This window comes from Cyanistes caeruleus, chromosome 6 (genome assembly GCF_971803275.1).
Source record: "Cyanistes caeruleus chromosome 6, bCyaCae1.hap1.1, whole genome shotgun sequence".
In the NCBI taxonomy this organism is placed as follows: Eukaryota; Metazoa; Chordata; class Aves; order Passeriformes; family Paridae; genus Cyanistes; species Cyanistes caeruleus.
The window spans coordinates 56,935,146-56,960,479 of NC_141706.1; the positions used below are offsets into that span (position 1 = coordinate 56,935,146).

Here is a 25,334-nt window from a genome sequence, read left to right on the forward strand (position 1 = left end):
CTGTAAAATATGTATTTGTCTTGCAGGTGTGTCATGACTTTATTTAACAGCGTCAGTCCTTCTGAGAGCTGCTTATGAGGGAGGCTTCATATTTTTACTCTTTTCTTGTAACTATTTAATATTGAACTATATATAACTATTGATTATTGAACTGTTTAGAGTTTAACAGTGGAGAAGGGTGATGGCCATTGCTCAGTGCAAAAGGCTCATCTCCTGCTGGCAGTGCAGACAAAAGATCTGCAATGTGAGTGTGCAAGCCTGAGCAGGAGACCAAAAAATAGCAGTTTCTCTGGGAACTGAGCTTCACTTCAGGCTGACTGGAGCAAGGGCAACACTGTTGGGTAGGTCTCTCTGCACAGGCAGGCAACCAGGAGAGAGTGCAAATTGACAGCTTCTGACCACTGGGTCCATGGGTTGGTTTTTCAGGGAATGCCAGGAAATAGAGCTCAGAAAACAACTGGAAGCAGTCATTATTATATATGAGAGTGTGACTTCTGCTGTTCAAATATATTTTGTAATAGAGTGTGACTTTTACTGCTTAAATATCTGCTATAAAATAGTCAAGCATCTGCATGTCACTGAGGATTAAAAGCACCTTTCTGGATATAAAACCCCCCTGGGGCTGCCTTTGGTGTGATCAAGTGGCTAAATGCTGTATTTTCACCATGAGGTCTTGCTGCATTGCTTGAGGAAGTTCTTCAGGGCTCTGGGACAAAGGTGAACGATGGTGACACCGGCTGTGCTGCAACTTTGGTTGTAGAGGGAAGTGGGCTTTGAAACAGGGGGTCCCAGAAGGAGTCACAAGTACGACTGACATTGTGCTGGAGAAATGAGGCTCCCAAGGAGAAGTGGGGTCATGGGCAGAGCTGGTGGTGAATCTCTGGTGGGAAGGCTGGAGAACCACTGCACTACAGCAGCTTGATTTGCAATGAGCTCAGATCTCAGCTGTGGTCTCTATGTAAGCCCAAATCACCTGACTGTCTTGTGTTCAGAGGGTCTCTCAGGCTTTTTGTTCTCTAAATCCAGTGTCAGAGAGAAATGTCCATTGTTTCAGGTTGCTACTGAAACACTTCCCCTGCATCCCAGTCATTATATTTATTAAAGTGAAAACTATTAAAATGTTTAGGAAATTAGTATATTAGTGCTTGAAGTAGACTTTAAAGTGCTGCAGGAACATGACTTGTAGCTTGCTAATTCTGAGGTTAACACAGATCTGTACTGTACAGATCACACATCTCTGTATACAGGATTTTGGACTTACATTAGCTGTTTAAGCTGACATTGAGAGTATTCTGTCAGCTTCTTAAATCAGCATCAGCAATTTCTTGCATGTCACATTTAACCACACAAGTGTGATTTCCTGTAGCAGACTCAGTGGACAAGTAGAGTAAGATGTGCTAAATAAATGACTTGTGCGTTATCTCTCACATTCTCTGGGCTGAGATTTCGTTCTCAAGTAAGGCAAGCCTGGGGCTAAGTAATATCAACTATTTCTCACACCAATAATAGTGATTAGATCAGTCTAAAATAAGTTCTAATTATTAATAATACAAATACTGAGGGGGGGATGTATGGGAGCTGGAAATGAAAAATAAGGTAAATGTTTGTATAAACAGCTGTTTGTCTTTACTATGAATACCAGAAAAGAGCATCTTTGAAGGTCAATCCATAATAGGTTCAAAGCATGAGATCTTGATTTCTTATCAGGGAGCTTTCAGAGTTTATGCTAAGGGAATGTCTGTCCCAAGGACACAGTTGTGTGTGCAAACATGAAGGATAGTGGAAGTGTCCAGGTCCACCTGGCATGCTGGAGTAAAGCCCAGAGAATTGGATGTTTGGTCCCAAAGTTAGATGGTTGTGCATATTTGTCACACCTTTTGTGAGCATGATTTGCTCACAAAAAGCCAAAAGCTGTGTGACCTTGTCCTGGCTGCGAGAGAAAGCATTTTAAAGCTTTCCCATTGCCCCAGAGGTGTGACCCCTGGGAGGTTTGGTGCTGGACAGGGGGTCCAGGGTAGGACTGGGATAACCCTGTGCCATGGCAGGCTCTGCACGGGGCTGCTGGTCAGAGGTGGCTCAGTCACTCAGTACCAAGCTCTGCAAAAGTTTTATTCATAAGAGGATAACTGTGTAAGTAGAGAAAACAGGTCAGTGAAGGAGCACAGTGCAGCTTGGCCACTCGACTTTTCCCCAGTCTGGAACGAGAGGGAAAAGCCTTAGAGACCCTTCAGAGCCAGACTCTCCTCCAAACATTATGGTTTGCTCTCTTTTTCCTGTTTATTCCTGTTTATTCTTTTGTGGTTCCAGCCTGAGCTTTTTACTCATATATTTGGATAACTCACTGAGCCAAGCAGAGTGAAGCATGAGGACTTTTCTCTTTCCATGGTTCCTCCACTACCAACTTCCACAGTAATTTCTGTGTAATTCTGTAATTTTGCTGGACCTTTGTGAAACCACTGGTGCTTGGACTGTGTTTAAAGTAATGTACAGAGAGTAACACAGAGATTCTCAGTGAGCTTTATAACGTGAACATTTTCTGGGCTGTTTTCAGAGAAGCCTCTTAAAGCAGCAGTGGGACAGTTGTGCCTTTTATGCATAGGAAGAGTAGAAAGTCTTCAGGATAAAGAGTTACACCTCCATTTAGGGTGAGACAGCAAGCTAGCAATGGGTCCCTGGAGGCATTTTGGATGTTGAAAGATTGATGAAGTGCTTTGCAGGAAAGGATTCCCCTCGTGTGCTGTTTTATGTTCCTGTCTGTTATTTCACTGGAGGCCAGATAACAGGCTCAATCCTGTTTCCATTTAAATGAATGATAAAAAACTTCCATTGACTGCAGGGGAGCAGGGATCCAGCTTGATGTGTTGTTGCTTTCTGTCACAGTAACAATTGGTTGTCGTGCATCAAACACTGCTCCTGGAGTCTGTGTTTCAGCCACAGGACAGTAGCAGGTCGTTTGCTGCCAGTTTTGGTGGCAGCAAAGTCTGAAGGCAAAGTTTCCCTATCTACTGGAATCTGGGTATGGCATTGTGAGTAATGCTGTGTTATGGCCCTCATGTCTGGATGGTTAGGTGTAGTCTCCTTGTTGTAAGTAAGGATAATTTAATTAATTTTGACTAATTTAGCAGCTCGTGGTAATAGTGGATTCCAGAATTCATCTGAAATGGAGACAGTGAAGTGCTCTTGCTTACTTTAGTGTACAGCAGGACATGTAGTGCTTGGCAAGGCTTGAGGAGAAGGATGTGGTGTCGCACTGGCTGAGTGTGACTCTCCCAGGAACGTTTTCCTGGAGCCCCCAGCTCACTGGGCAGTGGATGCTCAGTGAGTTGACAGTGGTTGCTGTGCCCTGGGCACCTGATGCTCCCCCCACCCCTGGAGCTGGAGGTGACACAAGACACCTGGTAGCAAAGGCACCATCCATCTATGAGACTGCACTGGGGATCATTTTTAGCCTTTCCATTTCCATATGACAAAGGCAAACCTGCTGTTTTGCTGGTATGTTTCTGTCCCATTCTGTCTGTGCACCCAAGGCAGACTGAGTGTCCCCCAGCAGGTCTGGAGGATGCAGGCAATGCTGCCACTGCTGCCAGGCTGCAGCTCTTGCAGCAGTTGGAGGATTAGGCAGGCTGGAAGGAGCTCAAATCCCTCAGCTGCTCGTGTCAGATATGGAGGAGCTGCCACAAGACATTAGCTTACCTTAAAAAACAGGAGGGAGAGGTGTTTGCTGGGTAAGTACATCAGCAAAGGCACAGCTGTTCTCCAGGTATCTCACAAAGCAATAGCAACTGGTGGATGAGCTGGACTTCATGAATTCTGAACAATATAAATAAAATAATGGTTAGTCCTTCTGATCTGAATATATTGCTCTGGTAGCAGAATTTAGCTGTTTCTATGATACATAATAAAAATACAATTTACTCTGGATTTTCCTACCTTGTTCTTTATAGAGATATCTGCTGGCATAATTGCTCCCTCTATAAATGCTGTGAGGACTTTCCAGGCTCTTACCCACAGCCTGGAGGAGGTCTGTGGGCTACCTGGAGGCTGTGCAAAGTGATTGACAAAACAAGCCAGAGTCAGTGGGCTTTAGTGTACCACGGGGGATACATCTGCCTTGGAAATCTTTTTTGAGACTCGCAAATCAGAAAAGATATTGCTGCTGTAGCAACCCAGATCCTCTTCATAATTGAAGTAACGTGCTCCCTTTCATTAAAACAGTGACAGCGATGGGGTCAGGCAGGTTTGGGTGTACAGCAGTTGTGAGAATTTACAATTTGTAATTTGGCACAGTTGTAGTGCAGCAACATGGTTTAGCATTACCCAGAAGCTTCTTTATTTGTGTGTGTGTGTGTGTGTGTGTGTGTGCGTGCTCGGGGGGGAAACCCAAACAGGGAGGAAAAGGATTTGTGTGCAAAGCGGATTAACCACTTGCTATTGCATTGTTGAAAATTATTTAATATGTCTTGGGCTGTGGAAGGGAGGTATATTTACCTATACATAGGGCTAAAGTTAACAGGACAGTCATGAACCTAAAGTTTTTGCAGGACACAGATCTCAAGAGTTTAATTTAGATGAACTAACTGAATCATAAATGCACCATAAGGTGCCCTATTTGCTTGTTGAAAAATCCCTGCTACATTTAAAGACCTCAAATCTCCAAAATTTGCAGGATTCATTTTTTTCTTCAACTTGTATTTCCTCTAAGAAAAGTGTCTGGGAAGTCAGGAGAGTGGAACTGAAATTCTGACCTGTATTGACATGTCACAGCATTTGCCAGTGGCATTTATTGCCCTTGAAGGGTGTGTTTTATTATGATTCTCTATATGTATATTAGTCAGGATATGACTAATAAACAAGAGGTGATGTATTAAGGAATTTCTGTGACTCTGAAGTAGAAAAACAGTTATTTACACTATACAAAATAGTGGTTATGTACTTTAAAGCTGGCATGCATCCACATTAGTGGATTCCCCTTCCCCACTTCCTTAGCTGCTAGGACGAAGGAAAAAGCATTCCTGTGTGTTTTGCACCGTGTATTCTGGGACTTTCAAGTGCGTCAGTGGGTCTGGGTATTAGGCGTCAGCTGGATTAACTTAATTGATTTCTTCAGTTTACCTAACATGGCTTTTGGTTCAAGGTCTGCTTGCTTCCAGTTTAAATGTATAACTCAGCTGTGGGTGTCACGTTTGTTTCGTCAGCAAGCTATAAAATATTGGTAGGTTTTCATGCAAATGCAAAAGGTGTCGGTTGCCAATGGATACATAAAATAAATAGAGCATTCATACTGTTGGACAGTTTTTGTAATGTTTATGTGATGCAAGTTATTTCTCAGGGCTTAATGTTTTATATAAAATAGATTATTGCCTCAAAACAGCAGCATACAGGAGGTTTTTTAAGTCTCTGAACACATAACATGTCAGCTTTAATTTAACAGATCGCATTCAAAGGATTAGCAGATCTCTTATAAAACATATGTTGCAAGTACTACTGATAGTTTTATTTTTTTTCCTTTAGACATTTTAAGTAATAAGCAATAAGCAGCAAATTCACTGTTTTCTTTCCTGATGTTTTTGTTTTTCTCCCCAGTGAACAGAGTATTTGCCAAGCCCGAGCTTCAGTTATGGTCTATGACGATACCAGTAAGAAATGGGTGCCAATCAAACCTGGACAGCAGGGATTCAGCAGAATCAATATATACCACAACACGGCCACAAACACCTTCAGGGTAGTTGGAGTTAAACTGCAGGATCAACAAGTGAGTAACAATATCAAGTTTCCTGTGAATTAACCTTTGATCTCATTTGGTAACCTCAGTTCTATACCTAATGCAACATTTCCTGCTCTCTGCATGGTGCCTACTAGTCTGTTTATACTCCAGTGATTCAGGTTTTCTATAATTTTTTTTCACACACAATGTATCATAAATTATTATTGCTTATTTCAAAAAAGAACATTTGGTAGATGCCAAAGAGATTTAAAAGTTATTCCTCCCCTTACCCTTTGCAACTTTTTCTTGTGAAATGAGTCTTATTCACTCTGCAGGTTTTGCTCTCAGCTCCCCCCAAATTACTTTTTGTTTTTAGTACGAAATTAAAAATAGAAATAAAAATCAATTGTTCTGCACCGCTGTCCCATGAAGTGTGGTTGTTACATTGCTGTGATAAGCAATTAGTTCCTTGTAATTCACATTAAAATCCTAGGTGCACACTGTGATCTGACTTACAGCATACTAATTTTTAGGACCTCCTTGGGTATTAAAGGAATAATATGGGATTTATATTATCAGAACTGGGATCAGACCCCCGTTGGCCACCAAAGCACGATGCTCTGCCCAGGGCTGCCACGGCATGGCTCTGGCAGCCTGGTTTGTGGTGTGCTGGGCAGCACATGCCATCAGAGCTCCCTCACTGAGTGTCACAATGAGACCCCAAACAAGAGTTTGCTTGAGTGGAGAAGTGGTGGAGTGCCTGTGTTTTCGAGCAGGAATTTCAGAGTTGAGGGCTCCACCCGTGTGCTGTCACGAGGCTGGATGGCAGTGGCAGCCCAGCCTGCCCACCTCTGGTGCCCACCTGGAGCCCTCTGTGTGGCACAAGGATCAGGACAGTGGGCCAGTGGTTGCCTGTTGGCTCAGGAGTGGTGTTGCCTCCTGGGAAGGTGAGGGGAGCACTGCTGCTGGGGTCAGATTGGCAGGGGCAGGGCAAATCCAGCCAAGCTGAGCCAGGTCAGGCCAACCCAGAGAGCGGCAGCCAGGGTACCACCACCTCTCTCAGCTGCCACAAATGTTGCATGGTCTGATCTGCTTGTGGAAATGCTGATGATCCTCAGCTGACAGCTGTAAAGATGCTGTGGGCCAACTGGAAAAGTTACTCAGGTTGCTTACTGGAGGTGGTAATGACTTTTGTTACACTGTGCATATACAGAGTCATCATTCTGAAAAAGGTAAAGCAAAACAAAAATAGGCAGGTTTTGAACACTCTGGTTTTCAAGTCCTCGCAGTGCACTTGTGAAACATCTGCCAAAAATTTTGCAACGGCTTTTATCCTTCTCTGTAGAGCAAAGGCAATATAGGAAAGCAGTTCCATTCAGAAATAGAAAATATTTTCAAAAATAAACTAAACACAGTGTCTTCTTAGTCAGTTATGAAAGCTAGTACTGCTTTGTCGCAGGCCATGCTAGTTCTTTATTTTACATAGCCAGCAGGTGAATGAAAATGATTTTCATGTGACTGCAATCTAAGATAGGACTGAATAGCTGGTGTAAAAGAAGCAGAAGTCATGAAGTCAATATGTATATATGTAAGGGAGACAAAGTAGCAGAGGTCTGTCTTATCAGAGTATGCAGTTTAAAGAGTAGTTCATATTAAAAAGTCAAATCTTAAGCTGCACTTTGAACATGCTTTGCATTAACTGTAATATTTAATCTGCTTGCAAATGTTCCAACTTATGAAGATGTTACATGATATCTAAAAATCATCTCAGTTCAGAAGGAAACAGGTAGAAGAATATATTTATTCAGAGTTAAAGGACTAAAAATCTTCTTTCAAAAAAACAGAAAGTATAGTCACTTACCTTAGCTGCCTAAAACTGCCTGAAACAAAGTGTTCCCCTTAAATATAATTGCAAAAATCCAGTATTATGAATAAAATCAAGACAGTGTATCATAGCAGTATTCAAAGGAACACTCTGAAAGTCTCAATATTCAGAATTTAATATATTTTATATGAGTCTCACATGGAATCATCAGCTTGCTAGGCTTGCTAAGTATTTGCATTTAAAGAGAATAAAAATGAATTTCAGTTAAAATAATTCTCTGGTCAAGCCATTACATGGTTGCTCTCAGATTCTGTTAAGTCTCACTGAAACTGAGGCTTTAGTAAAGCTGTTGATTTTCCAGAAAAGACATATTTATCTGAAAAGGACCAATCTTCAGATAAAATGTGATTTGGCAAATGATGAAGCTAATGAAGCGACATAGATTTTTGAAGAGTTGAGAAACTAGTTTAAAATATGTAATATGACAATAACATGGAGGAACAATTTAAAGTTTTCTTACATACAATTTGTCAAGGCACAGACTAGAGTAATCTTCGTGGCTTCATCCCTGTCTGACTTTATTTCCCTTTTGATTTCATTGGTTTATATTACACCTCTAATAATATCTCTCTTTAATTTTCATCTTCTTTTTCATTTTCCACATATCTTCTTCTGCAGACTCCTTGTCTTGTCTGTGTCTAGCTGCCTTTATTTCTATCCCTTTTATGGTGCATGTGCTGCAGCTTATGACACTGTATTCTTGTTCTGCTTACCTTATCTCCTTATCGCCTTATCTCCTTCTCTAGCTGACAGTGTCTGAAAAGTTCACCAGAGACAACTGTGGTTTGTACAGTACTGGAGCATCATTCTTCCCCCAGGAAGTGGCCCCCAGGTCTCGTTCCCTCTGTGTGTCTGGGTGTCCTAGTTTAGGGCAAATTTGGGAGAAAAACTCCAAATGGGGGTTTCCCCAGGGAAAAAATTCTAATGACCCCTCCCTTCAACTGGTCCGGGGAAAAAAAATTCTTTGGAGAGAAGTGGAAAAAGTTGTTTATTTAACAGAAATTGAATAATATTAAACAATAAAACCTCTCACTGTTTGATGGGATGACAAATCCAGGAAGAAAAGTCCTTTTCATGTGGTGTAGCTCAGCTCACTCAGGTTCTTATCAGTCCCTCCGTCTCTGGATAGTGCCGAGGCCCAGGCCCCAGTGGGCCACAGCTCCTGGGGTTTGTCTGGGTGTTTTTTAGTCCAAAGCAGGTTTGCACAGATCCAGGAAAAAAAAGAAGAAAAAGGTCCAGAAAAGCCAAAGAGAAGCTCTGTCCCGCTGTCTGTTCTGCAGACACCACAGTCCAGGAGCGGGATGTGGGGGAGAGATGTTTTCTTTCAACACGAACTACACGCTTCTTCTTCTCCCTTTTTTGCTCTCAGAGCCAGTCCTAAAGGTGCAGAACTTAATATATAACATAAAGCAGGCAATTGGGGATGCCAGTATCATAAAGTCACCCCAGGACACCGGGCAAGGTGCTCGCCGCGTGTGGCGGCGGCGCTGCGTTACAGACAAGCGGTACCCGAACTCCCCTTTGTGCTCTGCACAAAGCACAGCCTTGCACAGGCTCATGCTGGCCTGAGCCTTCAGAATACCACAAGTGTAGTCTGGAAGCTTTGAAGTCGCCACAGAGACCAGAACTGGTTTGAAGCTAAGGCCAGATCAGTGCCACAATCGCTTAGTGTCATGAGATTTGATGTTTCCTTGCTGAAATGTTTCATGTTGGACTCGATGTTCATTGAGGTCTTTTCCAACCTTAACATTCTATGATTCTGTGATTCTTGAAGCCAACAGCTGCCGTTTTTACACCCTTGTTGCAACTTGCCAGCTGTTGTTGTCACCTAGCCTGTTGTAAAGGTGACATGTGTGAGCTTCAGTCACCATGCAAAGAGTTCACAAAGCCAAGAAGCAGTAGCTCCCCATTCCAGAGTCCTCATCAAACTGAGGTTTAAAATTAGGACTTTAATGACTGACAGTGATGTCAGTTCAGCATGATCTCAAAGACACATGCTGAATAAACAGGCAGGGAGGAGGGTGCAGCTCAAAAGTGAATCACACCTCCTGAGGGGCTGGTCTGTTCACGTGGCTGAGAAGTGAATGCAGAAACAGGGCCTTGGGGAACGTGAGACATTTTATGTGTGAACCCAATCCAAAACTGAAACAGGGATGGGATTCTTGAGATATAAGCTAACTAAAGTTTTTGAAAATAAAGAACCAATTAATCACTGTTGTAATTTATTAGAAGTTCATCAGGTCTGGGCCTGCCTACAGAAGTAAAGAGTGTGTTCTCAGCTGTAGCAGTTTTTATATCCTTGCTGTTTTAGCAGTCTTGGCTGCTCCCTGAGAGATGAGCCTGAGCAGTGGCAGCCCAAGCTGCTGAACCATTTCATACAGAAACAAGCAATTGTCTTGTCCTGGTTCAGTAAGCAAGAGTATTGTCTTATGTGGGAACTCTTGCCATCATCCTGGCTGTGTTTACACCTCAGGTGTTGCCCTGAAGCCCACTCCATCCTTTCTAGCCCCATTCCCATGAGTCCCAACAGCCACCACCATCGTCACTGCTCACAGCTCACAGCCCTGCAGTCAAAAGGAAGGGCTTCCTGGTTTTGAGCTTTCAAAAATCTTTTTTTGAGTTTCTAAAATTCCCTGTTGGTCCCAGAGAGCCTACACCTGAAACTGAGGTGAAAGGGTAAAGGAGAGTACTGGGTAGAAGTGAAGCAAATATTTTATTTTTTTTAACATTATAGTGATGGGAACATTGAAACGTGTCAACATAATGCTATGCATGACTGGTCTGTGAAACTCCTTGCCATATGAGATCACTGAAATACAGAATTTAACAGGCTTCAAAACAACACAGACATTTATATCATTAAGATATATCGGTAAGACTACATTCTTTCAGGCTATAAAATACTAAAAGAAGGTTGAAAAGAAAAAGAGTGTCATATAAAATGTCATGTTTCACCTTTAAAGTGAAATTCTAGGGGAAGAGTTATAGGAAGAACTGTTTGCCATGGACAAATCCATGATTTATTTCTTCAAGATTTCCAGTGAGAGCTTCTCCAATTCACCTGTTGTAGACTGCAACTGAAGATTAAAGATGAACTCTTGGTCTGCTCAGCCTGGCAGATGTGCTCTCTTACTGACACACAAAGCTTTAGAGTAAAGATCCCTTAGAAGCACCTGTAAAAAACCCTATGCTTCAAACAGGGAGACCTTCTTTATTTTGATTACTGCTCTGAAGCACTTAATTATCATCATGTGCCTTGCAGAGTTTCTACACCATCTGTGCAAGACACCTTTGTGCACTCATTCTTAACAACAGCAGGAGATCCCCTCCTCTTTTTTTTTTTCCATTTTCTATAAACATGAGCCAGAGGAGATAAAAATGAAACTCTGGCTATTTTAAGTTTGATTTCCCAGTGATTCATTTCTCAGTAAATTCTATGATTTGAGTTTGAAGGCAAGGTATTACATGCGTGGCATCCTGATGATTACTGAAGGTCACCGTTCAAATTCTGTCTTTATTCAATTAAAGGGATCTAACCCTCAGAACAAAGCAGATCCTTGGAGTTCCTTGGAAGCAGGTTTTGAACAGTTTACCTGACTTCCATTAAACAATTTTTGGCATATGTTTTAACTATTCCTGCCTTTCATTATATAGCTGCACTGTACTCTCTGGTGATCTTTGGGCTTTGATAGAGGTATCCTTTGAAACAGAGGCTTCTGTTAGTAGGTGAGAAACACTCACTTTGAAAGCCTGGTAGAAACTCACAATCTTTCTAAACTTTTCCTCAAAGGTACTGCCTATGCCTTCCCTTGGTTGGTCTACTCAAAAATGGCTGGAAAACTTGAAAATTGGTCCATGTTAAAACTGTTGGTTTAGAAATCCAGGCATGAGCCTACTTGATGCTCAAGAGACTCTTTGAGTGTGAGCAACATTGGTACAGGATCTCCCAATGCTCAGTAGAAGAATGGGGGTGATGTCACAATTTCTCAAGGAGAAAAGGCTATCCAAGCTGCCAAATACAAGAGGAAGTTCTGTGACCAGTTTCCACTTCATTCTGATTCTTGTGGGTGTCTTCCCACGCAGCATGTTGGTGATGCAGTTCCCATTTCCAGGGGACTGATTAATGCTTGTGAACCTCCATACCCAGTGTAGGGTTGCATCTTCCTTTGGCTCACAGGTCAAGAATTTCTCAATGAAATGTGTTAAAAAATCCAGTGTAGGTCTGATTGCTTCTCAGTGCATTTTCATGGAGCCTTGGTGATGATACTGGTTTGAGTGCAACAGGTGGACTATTGTATTTGTGCCTAAGGCTAGACCAAGTATTCAAAGACTGTCTCCTACATCACTTTCTAATGCTGGCTCAGTAAGTAAATGCATCCTAGAAATAAAAGTGTATCTATAATCATCTAGGGGACTAGTGGCTTCCATAGCTGGTTTTCATGATTTTTTGTATATTAATATATACAATATATTAAAGTATAGTAAAGTATAGTAAAGTTTCAAGACATCTGTTAACTATATCAATGAGACAAGGTTATCTTTCAAAAATACTAATGTGTGTAAAACAATTTGTTCCTTATTACGTGCTCATCTAATGTTTCTCTGCCAGTTAAAACTGACAATCCATTGCAAATTTAAAACTCAGAGCTGGGTGTCATTAATCATTGAAATTAGTTTTAAAAGTCTGCCCTTATAATTAAGAATTGTCAGTCATCTACCAAAAATATTGTTGGAATAATTAAATACACTGAAGCTTTTTAGTTGCAATCATAATTTTAACAGAAAACTTTTCAAAGTGCTGGCCAGACTGCAAAAAATGTATTGGTAGGTTTTCTGGTATGTGGCATCCACCTTTACATAAATTCTGTGTACAAAGTGGTGCAGTGGACACTCCTGCCTCTCCACCCTTAGCTAGAGCAGCTCACACTTTTAGCATTGGAGGTTTCTGTCTGGGCCCCAGCTATACTGTGTAGCTGGGTGTCCCAGTGCCCTGCCCAGGCATAAACAGGGCTTTGTATTTAACAGATTAAGTTTCAAGAGAAATTTAAAGCAGTCTCCCCTTACCTGGAAACCACCACACATACAGCAAGGGAGAGGTGGGGACAGGAATGGCTGTCTGGGTTTGACAAAGTCTAAGCTCAGGAAGCTGGTGGTGATCAGACACATGGGAGAAGGAAAGCCAAACTGGTGCAATAAGTCAAACATTCATGTGCTATAGGACAAGGTTAGTGCCAAGAACTCTGTCTGGCTCTTTTCCTAACAATTGTGCACGATCATCCTCCAAAAGATGGAAACAGCTGCTGCCCCTGGCTCCTGACAGCTGTTTGCAGCATCTGCACAGCTGCATCCTGTGGAGGTGCTGTAGAAAACAAGAGCAGGTAATAGATTTTGCAAAACTGGCTTGCAAGTCCCCGAGGCTGAACTGAACTGTTGTAAATCTCAGCCCCAGATATGGGTCTTCTGTCACAGAAACAAACACTGCCTTACCGTGCAGCCACGTAGGAACTGCCTCCACCCATTTAGGTAACCTTCACACAAGGGATGGGTGGGGTTTTTCCCACTGAGAACACAGCTGTTGTTAATCCTTACACCTGTGTTTCAAATCACAGGTAGTGATTAATTACTCAATTGTGAAAGGACTGAAGTACAATCAAGCAACACCTACCTTTCATCAATGGCGCGACGCACGGCAGGTCTACGGCTTGAATTTTGCAAGCAAAGAAGAGGCTACCACGTTCTCCAATGCCATGCTGTTTGCTCTGAACATCATGAACTCACAAGATGGAGGTAACTTAATCTCTGTTAATCTCTGACATTTTAAAATGCTTGTTACCAATCACCTAGTGCAGTGATATTGGATATTATGCCATTATAAAACACATTATAATAAAAAACCTTAGCCTTTAGATCAGCGTTTGTTGTGGCATGAATTGCACATGTGCAGATTTTATTTCCCTTTCTGCTCATTTTTCATGGTGCCTTAACTCACCATAGGAAATCAATAGTTATTTGGGAATGCCTCAGCAGGCAGGTAGCCCCACTGATTTATGTGGATCTGTATATGTGCTGTTTTACATAAAGAATCAACTTGAAGTAAACAGAAGCTAGAGTAAAATAAGCAAAACCTTACAGGACAGGACTCTGAGGTGGCATTTCCAGTGTGCTGGGCCAGCTTCAGCCGTTGGCTCTTTCCAAAAGAGGAGTGTGTGGCAGCTTGGTTATTGAATACTATATTGACTGTAGAAGAAGTTTGTGGTGAAGATTGCTGTTCTGTGAATTTGTCATTGCATTACCTTGAACTGGGCCCAAAACAAAGTCCTGGTTTCTCAGTGGAAACCAGTTTCAGGTTTGTGGTATCTGGATGAAACACTGCCCTCAGTTACATGCTTGTGACCCCTCTGCAGCTTCTGGGCTGGGAACAGAGCAGTCCTTGTGTGGTGTCTTTTTTTTTTTTTCCTTTCCTGCAAAAGCACACACCACAGCCCTATTTTCCTTTTGGAAACACAGTGAGTCAAAGTTTGCATCACTTGCTGCCATCCAGGTTTCACTGCAGTGTTCACTGGTGATGGACAGCAGCTCTTTGGAGAGAGATGGTCTCCTGACAACTTCCTATACACAAATATGTCTTACTAAAAGTGTACTTGTACTGTAAGAGTTCAGATATTTTTATTTTGCTATTTCTTTTCTATTAAGCTGACAAATGCAAAACTCCTCAAAAATCAAGACATATTTCAAATTCTTAGCTATAATTAGAAGTACTGAGGACTTAATTCTGCTTTCTTCATCTGAGCATTTTCAGCTGTAGTTGTGCCACAGCAGGCGACTTCATGAGGAGATCTGGCCAAGATTCACCAGTCCCAAATTCATGAAAGTCTGAAGAGTACAGAGCTCTTTGGCTGCTCAGATGTGCCCAGCTCTTTTAGACCTCCAAATTAGGATTCTTTGACTATGGCCTGGGTTTAGTGATTGGTTTCATGTCTATGATGAGTCTGCCTTTCTTTCAAAAGCCCTTAAATTTGGGTTGTTTCTTTTTCCCCATCTGTCTCTTCCCATCAAAGGGAGTGAGGTTTTTGCAGGATTTTGAGTTTGCTTCAGGGAGGTGCCTTGTTGAAACACAAGTCTCAGGATAAGAATTTATTTGCTCATAGGCTAAAATACAAGAAACTGCCTTAAATTATGTTAGCTACACCTAGCAATGAACAACAGGTATTTTTAAGAAAGTATTTTCGAGCACTTGAAAAACATATTAAATTTCTGAGAAGCTTATGCATATACAGCCAGCAATAATTTCCATTTTGCCTTTTTTGGTGGTATTTTTAAATTCATTTCCTTAGCACTAAAAGTGTGCTTTTGATGCTTTACAGGTTTAAAATTCAGTCCATGGTGAAGAGCTTGTATTTAGAGTTTGTAGTTGTCACATTCAAAGACATGAATTGGGTCACAGATACAAAACTTCCTTCTCTGGACAAAAAAGAATATTCTGGTAAACTTTCAGTCTTCAGCAACCCTTTTTGTCTCATACATAAAGTGTTAGGAGTTTCAAAGATTGCCAGTTGTCCCATTCTTTACAGCTGAGCTTGTCAAAAACTGAAATTTTGATTAAAGGAAATTTCAGCTTTTTTTTGTTTTTTAACCCTCTGGTTCTATGAAACAAATTCCAAAAATACTAATTTTTCATTTTTTTTAATTATGAAATTCATTTGCAGAGGTATTTCTCCTTAATATTAGCTATGCATTGATAATGGATTAGAATGAAGCTTTTTATATCATCATAAGTTTTCCTGTTACTGCAGTGATCTCAGCATGCAAACTGACAGCAAAAGTACATGATGGATATAAGGTATAAAATGTTTTTTCATATTTGCTCTTCCAGGCTTCTATAGCCCTTAAGCTTTTGTGGGCATGGATTAATGTAAATAGGAATTCACACAAGCACACATATCCATATATCTTTTCAGGCACTGCCACTGCCTGCATGCTGCATTAGGGTCTGCTTTTTTCATATGGAAAAATCATTAAGAAAAAATGTATTTATTATATCTATGCATCCATGTATTAAAGTTGCCCATGTGCTTATGCAGATGGATGGCAGTTTTAAGGGGTTCATTTGTATGCCCAGAACTGCTCATACACTCGTAAAAAGATAAACCAAAACCAGGGTGAAACAGAGGCTCCCTCTGCCACATTCAGAGGGCAGCAAACCCTATCTGCTCCTCTGCAGCTTGGAATGTGCTGTGAGCACCACTTGGCACATGCTGTTTCTAATGTTTAGTTTTCTCCTATATAGCCACTGAGAAATTATTACATTTGAGTACTGCTGATCCTCCCATAGTTGAATAGATTCTGGCTTCCATGGCTGCTTCTCCCTTCGTTCTACCTCCCACTTCCATAAACTAAAATTAATCATGGTAGACTACAGCAGAAGATGTGAGACTGCATCATATCTTCAGCAGACGTGGAGTCAGGGTACTGTTACATTTGGGAACATAACTAGTCTTGGCACAAAGTAATGGTGTGGGGTTTTGAGTGGTGCATTGAACTGAATTAGTTCAAAAAAATGGTAGCGGCCTATGTTTTGGGGAGTTGGAAATAATTTTTAGGTAGTGCTGACTTTCAGATGACTGGGTCACTTCAAATGAACACAGAGTTATGAGCTAGCAATGGGAATTACTGTACTGTCCCTCTTCTTCACGAGAGAAACTCCAATGGCCAGGACCAGCCACAAGCACTGATCTCTGTTCTGACTGCATGGGGTGAGTGAAAACTAAACCGAGTGCTTTGTTAAATGCCAAGGGTTAAATGGGCCGAATCAGATCCTACAGCCAGACTGTGTTTACCCAGGTTATGTGTCAAGATCGGTGCTGGGACAGATATGGATGCTAACTGTGAAGCAGGGAGCACAGTGCCTGTAGAAAAGCAGGCTGCATAACTTTCTCAGTCTCACCTGAGAAAGTGGCCTGGGAAATCATAAAGAGTAATTAAAGCAATCCTCAGAGATAGAAGACAGCCTTGCAGGTGCTGTTTGTCAGTTTTTTGTTTTCTTGCAAGAGAAGGTCGAGGGGTGATGTACACCACTGACCAATGATGGTGATGTGTTAGTTCACTAACCAGTAAGAGTTTTACTTTTCTGTACTTTCACGTATTGGTCTATAAAAGAAGATCTGAAGTAATAAACCAGAGGGAGAAATTCTCCTGTTCGACTCTCAAGAGAGTCTGTGTCGTTCTTCTCGCTGTTCCAAATAGAGCAACAGACAGATGTCTTCCCAGGAGTGTGACATCCCAGAGTTGAGCCTAAACTCTGTCTGGTTGTGTTTCTGCAGTGGATGTACTCACTCTTACCTGTGGGGGCAGCTGGCCACTGTACAGGTGTCCATGTTCTGCAGGAGCCTCTCCCAGTGCACATCCCCAGGGCAGGCTAAAGCAAGCCTTGAAAGAGGTGAACACAGACCTGGCTCATTCTTGTGCTTTGTAAGGATGCTTTTGGTTAGATTAGGAGTAATCCAAAACCAGATAAAATGGGACTAAAACCGAAATAATATTACAAATATGTACCATCCTTCCTTTGGAGGTTGACAGTTGCCTCACTGAATCACAATTGTTTACCTGCCAGCTTGTTTATGTGCCTAATTACTTTGATTTCCTTATACATCTCTTTAATCTGTTCTCCCTTACAAACAAAAGGAGAAATATTGGTCCTGAGCCAGCCTGAAAAATGAGAGCAAATGATAACACTGACTTGCTCATTACCAATCTCTTGCTTACAGTGGTTTAATGGTGTCATTTAGTAAGACCATTAATATGACAAACAACTTCCCATTTAATTGCTTTTCTTTCATGGGTGTCCACTTTGAGAAGTCAGACCTTTCACTGGCATAAGGTACCTGGTACAAGATAGTGTGTCACCAGCTTACTTTGTCATCTGCAGCCAGGTTTCAGTGGGGGCAGGGCATCACCCCTTCCTGCCCTGGGGGACTGGGGAAGAATTTTGCATGGATCCTGCCCACAGGCTGTTTGATGTTTCATGTTTTTCAGGGCTTACATCCTCCTAGATTTACCAAATGCAATGACTGGTGGCAGGCAGCATGGTTATTGGAGCAGGACATAATGTAAGAACATCAGTGAGCTAAAACGGGCAAGTTCTTCCCTGCCATAATTTTGTAGGAAAGCCAGTGGTGCCTGTAATGAAGGTAACTTTCTGCAGGGCTTAATGGAGCCTGTGCACCCAGTGCTTCTCCCAGCGAGTGGTTACACTTCTGGGAGAAAGGGAATGAGGCAATTTTCCCTCCTTTCTTGTTCCCCAGTTTTCAAAGGGACTCTTCATTGCTTTCTTTCCTTATTTGCTCATCAGACACTGAGTCCCAGCTGGTTGCTAGCAGCACCTGCATGTTCCCATGTTGCATAAGGGGACAGTGGTTCAGCTCTGTGGCTTGGCGTGACCAGCTCTGAGGGCATCTTGGGCTTCCATGGCTTAAAGACTTGGTACCTCCTGGAGAAGAATTAAGACTCTGATTTGTGCTGCTGGTAAATGCTGCCTGTGGCAGAGAGAATATAACATACTGTGAACTTTTGCTTTTCTTTTGATATCTGTGCCCTGGGGACTTAGATAGTTATTGTTGACTTACAGTGTATGAAGATTCCATTTCTAAATGTAAACACCACATGCTGAAAAGCCTTATGCAGAGGGCTCATTGCAGAGTTAATCATAGTTAGAGGTCAGCTGCCTTATCTGACTAAGAGGGGAGAAGTTGGAGGAAAGCTTGAAATAGGAGAGAGGTTTGAAGGAAATTAATAGTGATTTATTTCTTTATTTATTCCTTGTAAGAAAGCCATTTTTTTGTTCTGAGTGTCTTACAGACCACACAATACGGACATAGGTCATGGAGGGTGCAGAGTTCAGCCCTGTGCCTTCATCTTCACAGACCCAGCCTTACTTCTGCAGGGAGGGCACGTTGATGGTCAGAAGGATTGCTCCTCACTCCTCTTCCTCTGGTTAGAAGGTCTGCTTCCTTTTCAGCCATTGTGGATTATTTGACATGCATTTCTCCTTTCCCATATTCTGGATTTTATTAAGTTCTTAGTAGTTTGAGATCTTTTTCCTTTCCTTCAGTCGTTCTGCTCTTACCCATTTTCAGAAGTGACAACATGCCTGTATTGCTAGAAGTAAGTTCCTTGAAAAACACTTTGGGGAAATAAAAGAATAAAGCTTTGATTAATCAAATAGCAGATAAACTAGCACAACGTACCATAAATTCTCTCTCCTAGTTAGATGCCCTAAGTATTTGCAAGGATTCTGTCAGTGAAGGATGTGTGTGAAGATTGTGGTGCACTGGATTTCAGAATAAAGTGTACACAGGATTTATTATATTTTTTTCAAATATATTATATTCACATATTTTTTTCATAAACATTTTGCCAACTAGTCCTGCATCCCTCAGTTTTTCAGTGGCAGTAAAGTGTAACTTCTGGGAAATTTAGTCATCTGAATTCATCTTCAACAAAGCAGTGCCTGTTTGATTTGATATTATTGCCCCAAGACTCTGCAGCACCAGAGAGGACACAGTGTGGGAAGACAAAAGACTTCATCTTCATTACATACATGAAATATCTCATCAGTAATGGAAGGGACCCACCACAGAACACAATGCCCACTTGCAGCCAGCTGGTTCCAAAACTCTGCTGGGGTAAAGAGAAGGTGCAAGGTGCTTTGCATGCTGCACTGTGGACTCGTTTCCCACGCTATCAGGTGTGTTGGTGCAGATTATAAAGCCCTAAAATGGTGTATTCTGTGCACATTTTACTTTTAAGAGTGCTAATAACATTTAAGGATGTGTGTAACTTCAGATGGCATAGACATTGCAGAACCATAAGCATGCATTGTGCTGCAGGTCTTTGGACAAAGTCATTCCAGACATTGTTCCTATTTGTAGTTTAGGCAAAGAGAACTTGTAAGCAACAAACTTTTGGACTCACTACTGTAAGTGTGATCCATGTGGTCAAACACCTAGTGCTAGCCAAAATAGCAGCCTGCAGGCAATGGTTAATTAAGTGCATGTGAAAAATACAAAAAAAAACCCCATTTTGTTTCTTTAAAAACCAAAAGTTTTCTCAGGGGAATAAATATTTTCTGACCCACGTCTTTCAAAAACACCAGAGAAAGGTTTAGAGAAATAAGTTTCACAATGTTTCCAGACTGATGCCTACACCAGTTTCAGTATCAACTTTAGTCACTCAGAAATGTTCTGCAGAAAGGGGGGTTTCTGATCTAAATTGCTGTGCTTTGTAAGTCAATGAAGAGGGAGGCAAAATTCAAATGAGATGATGTGCTTTTTCCTTTCATCTGCTGCATTACTTTATCACTGAAGCTGTTCCAGAAAAGTCCACGTGACATACAGAATCTTTTAGTATATTGCTTACTACAGAAATAAATTCCTTCCTCTGCCAGTTGGACAGGGATGAGCTGGTAATGTTTGTTACCCAGCAAACAAAGTGGGAATTTATTTTTGCAAAGCAGCCAGTGAAAGGCACGCCCCAGGCAGTGCCCCACTGAGTGTTCAACAGGTCTCTGCCCAACCCTGGGAGGACAAGAGTCCCTTGTGACCCCAGCTGTAAAATACCAGCTCAGCCACAGCACCACTCATTGTGTTTAATTCCCAAAATTTTTTCCTGTGCTGAGGGGAGTGACAGTCCTCACACAAGCCCTCTGCCCATCTTTCCAAAATAACCAAACTTCTGGAATAATAGGCACTTGCTTGCAGGCTTCCCTTGCTTGCCAAACTGCTCAGGTGTCCTCTTCTCAGGGCTAACCCAGGGTAACCTGGGCTTCCTAACTGAACATAGGACATTTCACAGAGCCAAAGAATATTCTGAGTTGGAAAGGACTCACAAGGATCATCGAGTCCAGCTCTGAAGTGAATGGCTCATACAGGGATCAAACCCACAACCCTGGAATTATTAGCATTAGGCTCTAACGAACTTCTAGGAACCTGGGTACACTTCACATTAAGAGATGCATGTTTAAAACCAAAACTGGAAGAAGCTGGCCCAGCCAGGAGAAGCAGTGAGTAAAAATGGTTAGTCTTCTGTATTGGCTTGGCTCCAGCTGACTGGAGCACAGGAGGTGAATTGATTCATTTGTGAATAGATAAACTGGGACTACAGACTCCTTTCAGTGCTAGAACTGTAAATATCATTGCTATTATGCATCTGTCAGGAACTGTCAAACCATTATTTAATTATTCTCCACTATAGAAGTCAGCATTTTTTCAATTCAGTTTTTCAGTCCCCCAGCTGGTATGGATCCACAGCAGAAAGTTTTCCAGGGCACCGAAGTGCCCTCACAGCATTATGCAAATAAGAACCCATGACATGTTGCCTGTGTGCATCTCAGCCTCTTTCCTGCAGGGCTCTGTTGTATCCCCGCTTGGAGCAGCAGCGCCAGAGCCGCTGTCCAGCGTCTGCAACAACAAAAGCTGCCTCTGTTCTTGGAAGAGCATTAGAAACCTGAAGGCCCTTGAGCCTCTTGCTGATGCTCTTTGCTGTGCTGAACTGTTCTGCGCTAAATCAAAACCACTTCAGGAAGGAAACTGTGTGTGGGAAAAAAAAAAATGAGAGATTTAAGAGATACTTGCACACGTTGACTTATGCTAGCAAGATTCCCTTGCACCATTGCCCTCAAACCTGCTTTTCTGAGTGTGCTGCAAACTGCAGAAGTTTCCAGAGCGCAGTGATAGAAGATTCACTGTGGCTTTTTCACTAGAGTATAGTCAGTGGCAGAAGAAGATATTAGCTTAGGAAAAAAATCAAGTATCAAAATTTAACAAATCCAGTAATTGATGTGCAAGCAGTATAGGCCAGATTTTGGCCAGTGTTCATCTGGAGACCATTTATAGAATGATTTGGGTTGGAAGAGACCTTAAGGATCACCTAGTTACAATCCCCTGCTGTAGGCAGGGATAATTTGAAGTAGATGAAGTTGCTCAAAGCCCCATCCATCCTGGCCTTGGTTGCTTCTATTTAAAAGGCTTTCTGTATTCTCAGCTAAGAGCCAGACTCTGTAACAGCTTGTCTCTACACAGTAACTCATCTACTCCCCTAGCTGTGATCCCACTCCTAGCAATTAGTAATTGTGTGACCATGATCTTCCTGTTAATGGGAGTAGACCTACAGGGATCTGTAGCACCACGTTTCATACCTGAGCTGTGATGTCTGTGTGGTCAAGAAACAGTAACAGGTTCTCTTGGTACAGTCAGTTACGTATTAGGTGTCCCTAAAAGCAAAATTCATCCCATTTTCCCTCTCCTTCTCATCACTGACTGTAAAGGATTGATGCTAAGAACTCTTCTTTGATCCCTGACAATTTTACTATGATCTTCTTCCAAACTTTCTAATTATTGTATGAAGGATTTCTAATTATGGTGTAATTAATTAGTAACTACAATGATAATTAAACCTGTAGTTTAACAATAATAAATTAGGGACCTGGAAACTGATGTGCATAATGTGTATTTTAGTGATGCTCTATGGATTTCCTTGGGACAGTTAATAAGAACTCCCAGGAGTCCCTGTGTGTTATGTGTGTCCATACATGTGTTCACATGAGCAGTGCATGTCAGGTTATCACTCCTCTGGCTGCCTGAGCTCTGCAAACAGATGGGCTTTTTACTTGCAAATTTTTTTATTTTACACCAGAAGTGAATTTAGGAAGACATTCACACATATATAGATTGAAGTCAGGAATACTTTGCTGGGCATAATAGGATTTTTCACCGATAAAACTGATAGTATTTTGAATTTTTTCCTTTAAACTATGCTGTCATTATGTGCCATAGTTCAGTGTGCAAACAGCACTCACTAGAAAGGTGTTCCTGGTCCAAGCACAGCATTTAGGACTGGGGACAGGGACAGCCAGTGGTGCAGCTGGGGAGGTAGGGCAGAGCTCTGGAACCCTCTCCAGCAGCAGCAGGCTCAGCTGAGGGGAAAGTCTGCTTAATTCCAGCCACTGAGTGAATCGCCATATGCTGCTGCCAGCAAAGCATGCAGAGCACTTCTCCTGCTGGCTGGTAATCCCTGGGCAGCTCACACAAAGTCTATTAATGGCCTTCTGAGGTGACTCTCCGTGGTCATCCAGCACCTTATTTTTCACCAAGTCAGGGGCTCGAAAGCCCTAGGATGTGTCGCCTCCTGCAAGCAGAACCTTAGACCTTTGTGATGATAACTCATGATTTCTCCAGTTAATTCTAATGAAGCAATACAGATCAAAATGGAATTCATTTAGCTGAACTATAGCCATTTAAATGCCAGGCATCCAGTTTACAAAAACTGCTCATTTTCCTCTCCGTGGGGCGAGGAGGGCTCACCTGCAGGTGAGCGTCCCTAGTCCTGTGCTGCTGGCCCAACAAGCTGCACAGTCCCTGCCATGCAGCAAGGAGCAGAAATTGTGTGGTAGAATGGAGCAGCGTGGGGCCGTGCTGCAGTTCAGTTCAGGAAGGAATCCCCTAAGAGGTGTTTTCAGTTCTCCAAGCGTGCGGCCTATGGACGTGCCCAGCTGAGGACACGGCGTGGTTCAGGTCCTGGCGGTGCCTTTGGAATTCTGCTCCACCTTGCTGACAAACAAACCAAACCCTGCCAAGCAATCACCGCCAAGCAGATTTGATGGTTTGCTTTATCTGTTGGTCTTGATTAGTATTCTGGAGATCTCTGTAGAAAACACCAATTTTAATTCTGCTTTCTCCGGTGCTGGTTTCCAGGGACTCCCTCTGGTGGTTAGGAAGCTGTGTGAACATTAGCTTGCCGTACAGCACGGTGGGAGACGTGAACTGAAGAGTATCTTGGCTTTTTTCACACCTTTAAAAATAAACTTGGGGTCAAAGCCATTGAGGTTATCACCTCTTTTGACCGCTTAAACTTGCTAAGTGTGCATTGCTGGTTCTTGTCAAGAAATGGTGCATTTCCTGCAGCGTGGCAGAGCGAGGAGCACCACTGCAGGTACACGTGTGCCCGTCTGGTGCTTTGCAGACACGAGCACGAGGACGTCCAGAAGGTTGGATGTTGTCAGAAATCCATTTGAATATGGATTGTCCTGAAATTTAATGGATATCCCTTCTAAGGCACTTTAGATGATGGAGTATTTGCTTTTTCTTTTTTTTTTTGGCTTACCGTTGGCATCCGCAGTAGAAATGACTCTGCACCTTTGGGTCGGGGTGCCCAGGTTCCCCTGCATCATGTGCAAATGCATACATTGCAATTTCACTTCTCAAGATGCTTTGCCAGCAGATCTTACAGGGTCCTTGCTGAATGCAAAAGGAAACACTTTGAATCAGCAAAACGGGAGGGCTTATGAAACTTGGGCAGAAAAAAGAGCCTTTCAGTGTCCTCTGGAGCCTGCCAAAGCACTAAGTGCTGGTGATGACTAACGAGGGTGGCACATCTAATGCAAAAGCTGGCAGGAGTTACCATGCAGAGTGCAGCAGGGGGGGCACCCTCAATCAGGGAGGGAGAGGCTCTGGAGATGCATGGCCCAAGTGTGTGGACAAGTTTCTGGATCTGCAGTGGAGGCAGAAGGCACCAAGAGAAAGCTTGGTTCTGGCAGAGTCAGCAGGAAAACTCCTGACTCAGATAAATGAGTAATATTATCCCTAGTTTGTGGAAGGAAGAGGAATTTGAAAAGTGTAACAAAGGTGAGGATCCAAAGGGAAGGGTGCCTTATGCTTCCTGCTGATTATTTTATTTCTCATGTCTCTGACCTTTCTGATTACTCTAAATATGATATTTCAACTTAAGAGCTGAAGCTTGAAAACAGATATTTGGCTCTTTGGATGAGCTGGCATCTGATTCCTTTTTTTGGTCTGTGCTGTAACATTCCTGTGAGCACAGAAAAACTGCATATTTTTAAAAATTTTATTGCAATTATTTTCTTACAGACAAGATTGCCCCTGGGTGGCTTTACATTATCTCATCAGCCTGTGAGTGCACCTCCAAATCACCTCCTTTTGCTTATCAGAGTTTACTGGTGTGTCCAGAAATTGCCCAACAAGGGTCATGCTGTATATATTTCTTGTCTTCCATCGCATTATATTGCAGTCAGATCTTTCAGCACCGCTGTATTTTTGAATAATGTTTTTCCTGACACTGCAAATGGTGCAGAACACTGTAGAGGCAGAGAGCCACCAAGCTGAGCTGGGGGCAGGAGCTTTGGTCAGCAAGCTGTAACACACAGGGAAACTATTTTTGCAGTGGTAGAGTGAGAAAGGACTGCAAAGACGTCAGTGTGTAGAGCTGTGTCCTTGGTCATGCTGTAAAGGTCAGTGTGTTGGGGGCTGAGGGAGCAGGGGCTGCAGGAAGGTTTGCTCACACCCTTCTCTGCCATGGCTTGCACTCACTGTGGTGTCTCTGCAGCTTCTGAAGTTAAATTACAGATCAGACGCACAAACTGGGCTTTTCCTCTGGAGCACTCTCAAAGTGCCTCGAGCCTGGGGATCTCACTGAAAGGTCCACACCAAGGGTTTTCAAGGTTCTTTAAATGGAACCAAGTGGTTTTTCCCCCAGAAATGGATTGCATTTGGTTGTGGCTTTTATTTCACCAAAATCAAAATGGAACTTTCAACCTGCCTGAGAAGATGAAGTGTGTATCTTTCATTCTGATACTACATTTTGCTTCACTTTTTGTTTTCAAATGCATATCATGTAAATTACTAGATTTGGTTATCATAAAGGCAATGACAAAACCCCATCTTTCTGATTCAAAAT

The 25,334-nt window shown here is 42.3% G+C and overlaps 1 protein-coding gene and 1 long non-coding RNA gene across 10 annotated transcripts in view; one reads left to right on the top strand and one right to left on the bottom strand.

The window, feature by feature from the left end:
• The window catches only part of EVL (Enah/Vasp-like), a 142,072-nt gene that overhangs the window by 66,971 nt on the left and 49,767 nt on the right, over positions 1-25,334 (top strand). For all 9 annotated transcript variants that reach the window (XM_086895076.1, XM_086895069.1, XM_086895070.1 and 6 more), the window contains exons 2-3: positions 5,584-5,752; positions 13,199-13,376. In XM_086895076.1, the coding sequence (XP_086751202.1) occupies positions 5,584-5,752; positions 13,199-13,376 (347 nt within the window). The remainder of the gene's footprint in view (positions 1-5,583; positions 5,753-13,198; positions 13,377-25,334) is intronic.
• On the bottom strand, positions 10,582-11,539 carry LOC111929824 (uncharacterized). Its single transcript, XR_002864868.2, has 2 exons — positions 11,331-11,539; positions 10,582-10,762 (listed from the first exon to the last, which is right to left on the bottom strand). It is a non-coding gene; the product is annotated as an uncharacterized LOC111929824 (long non-coding RNA).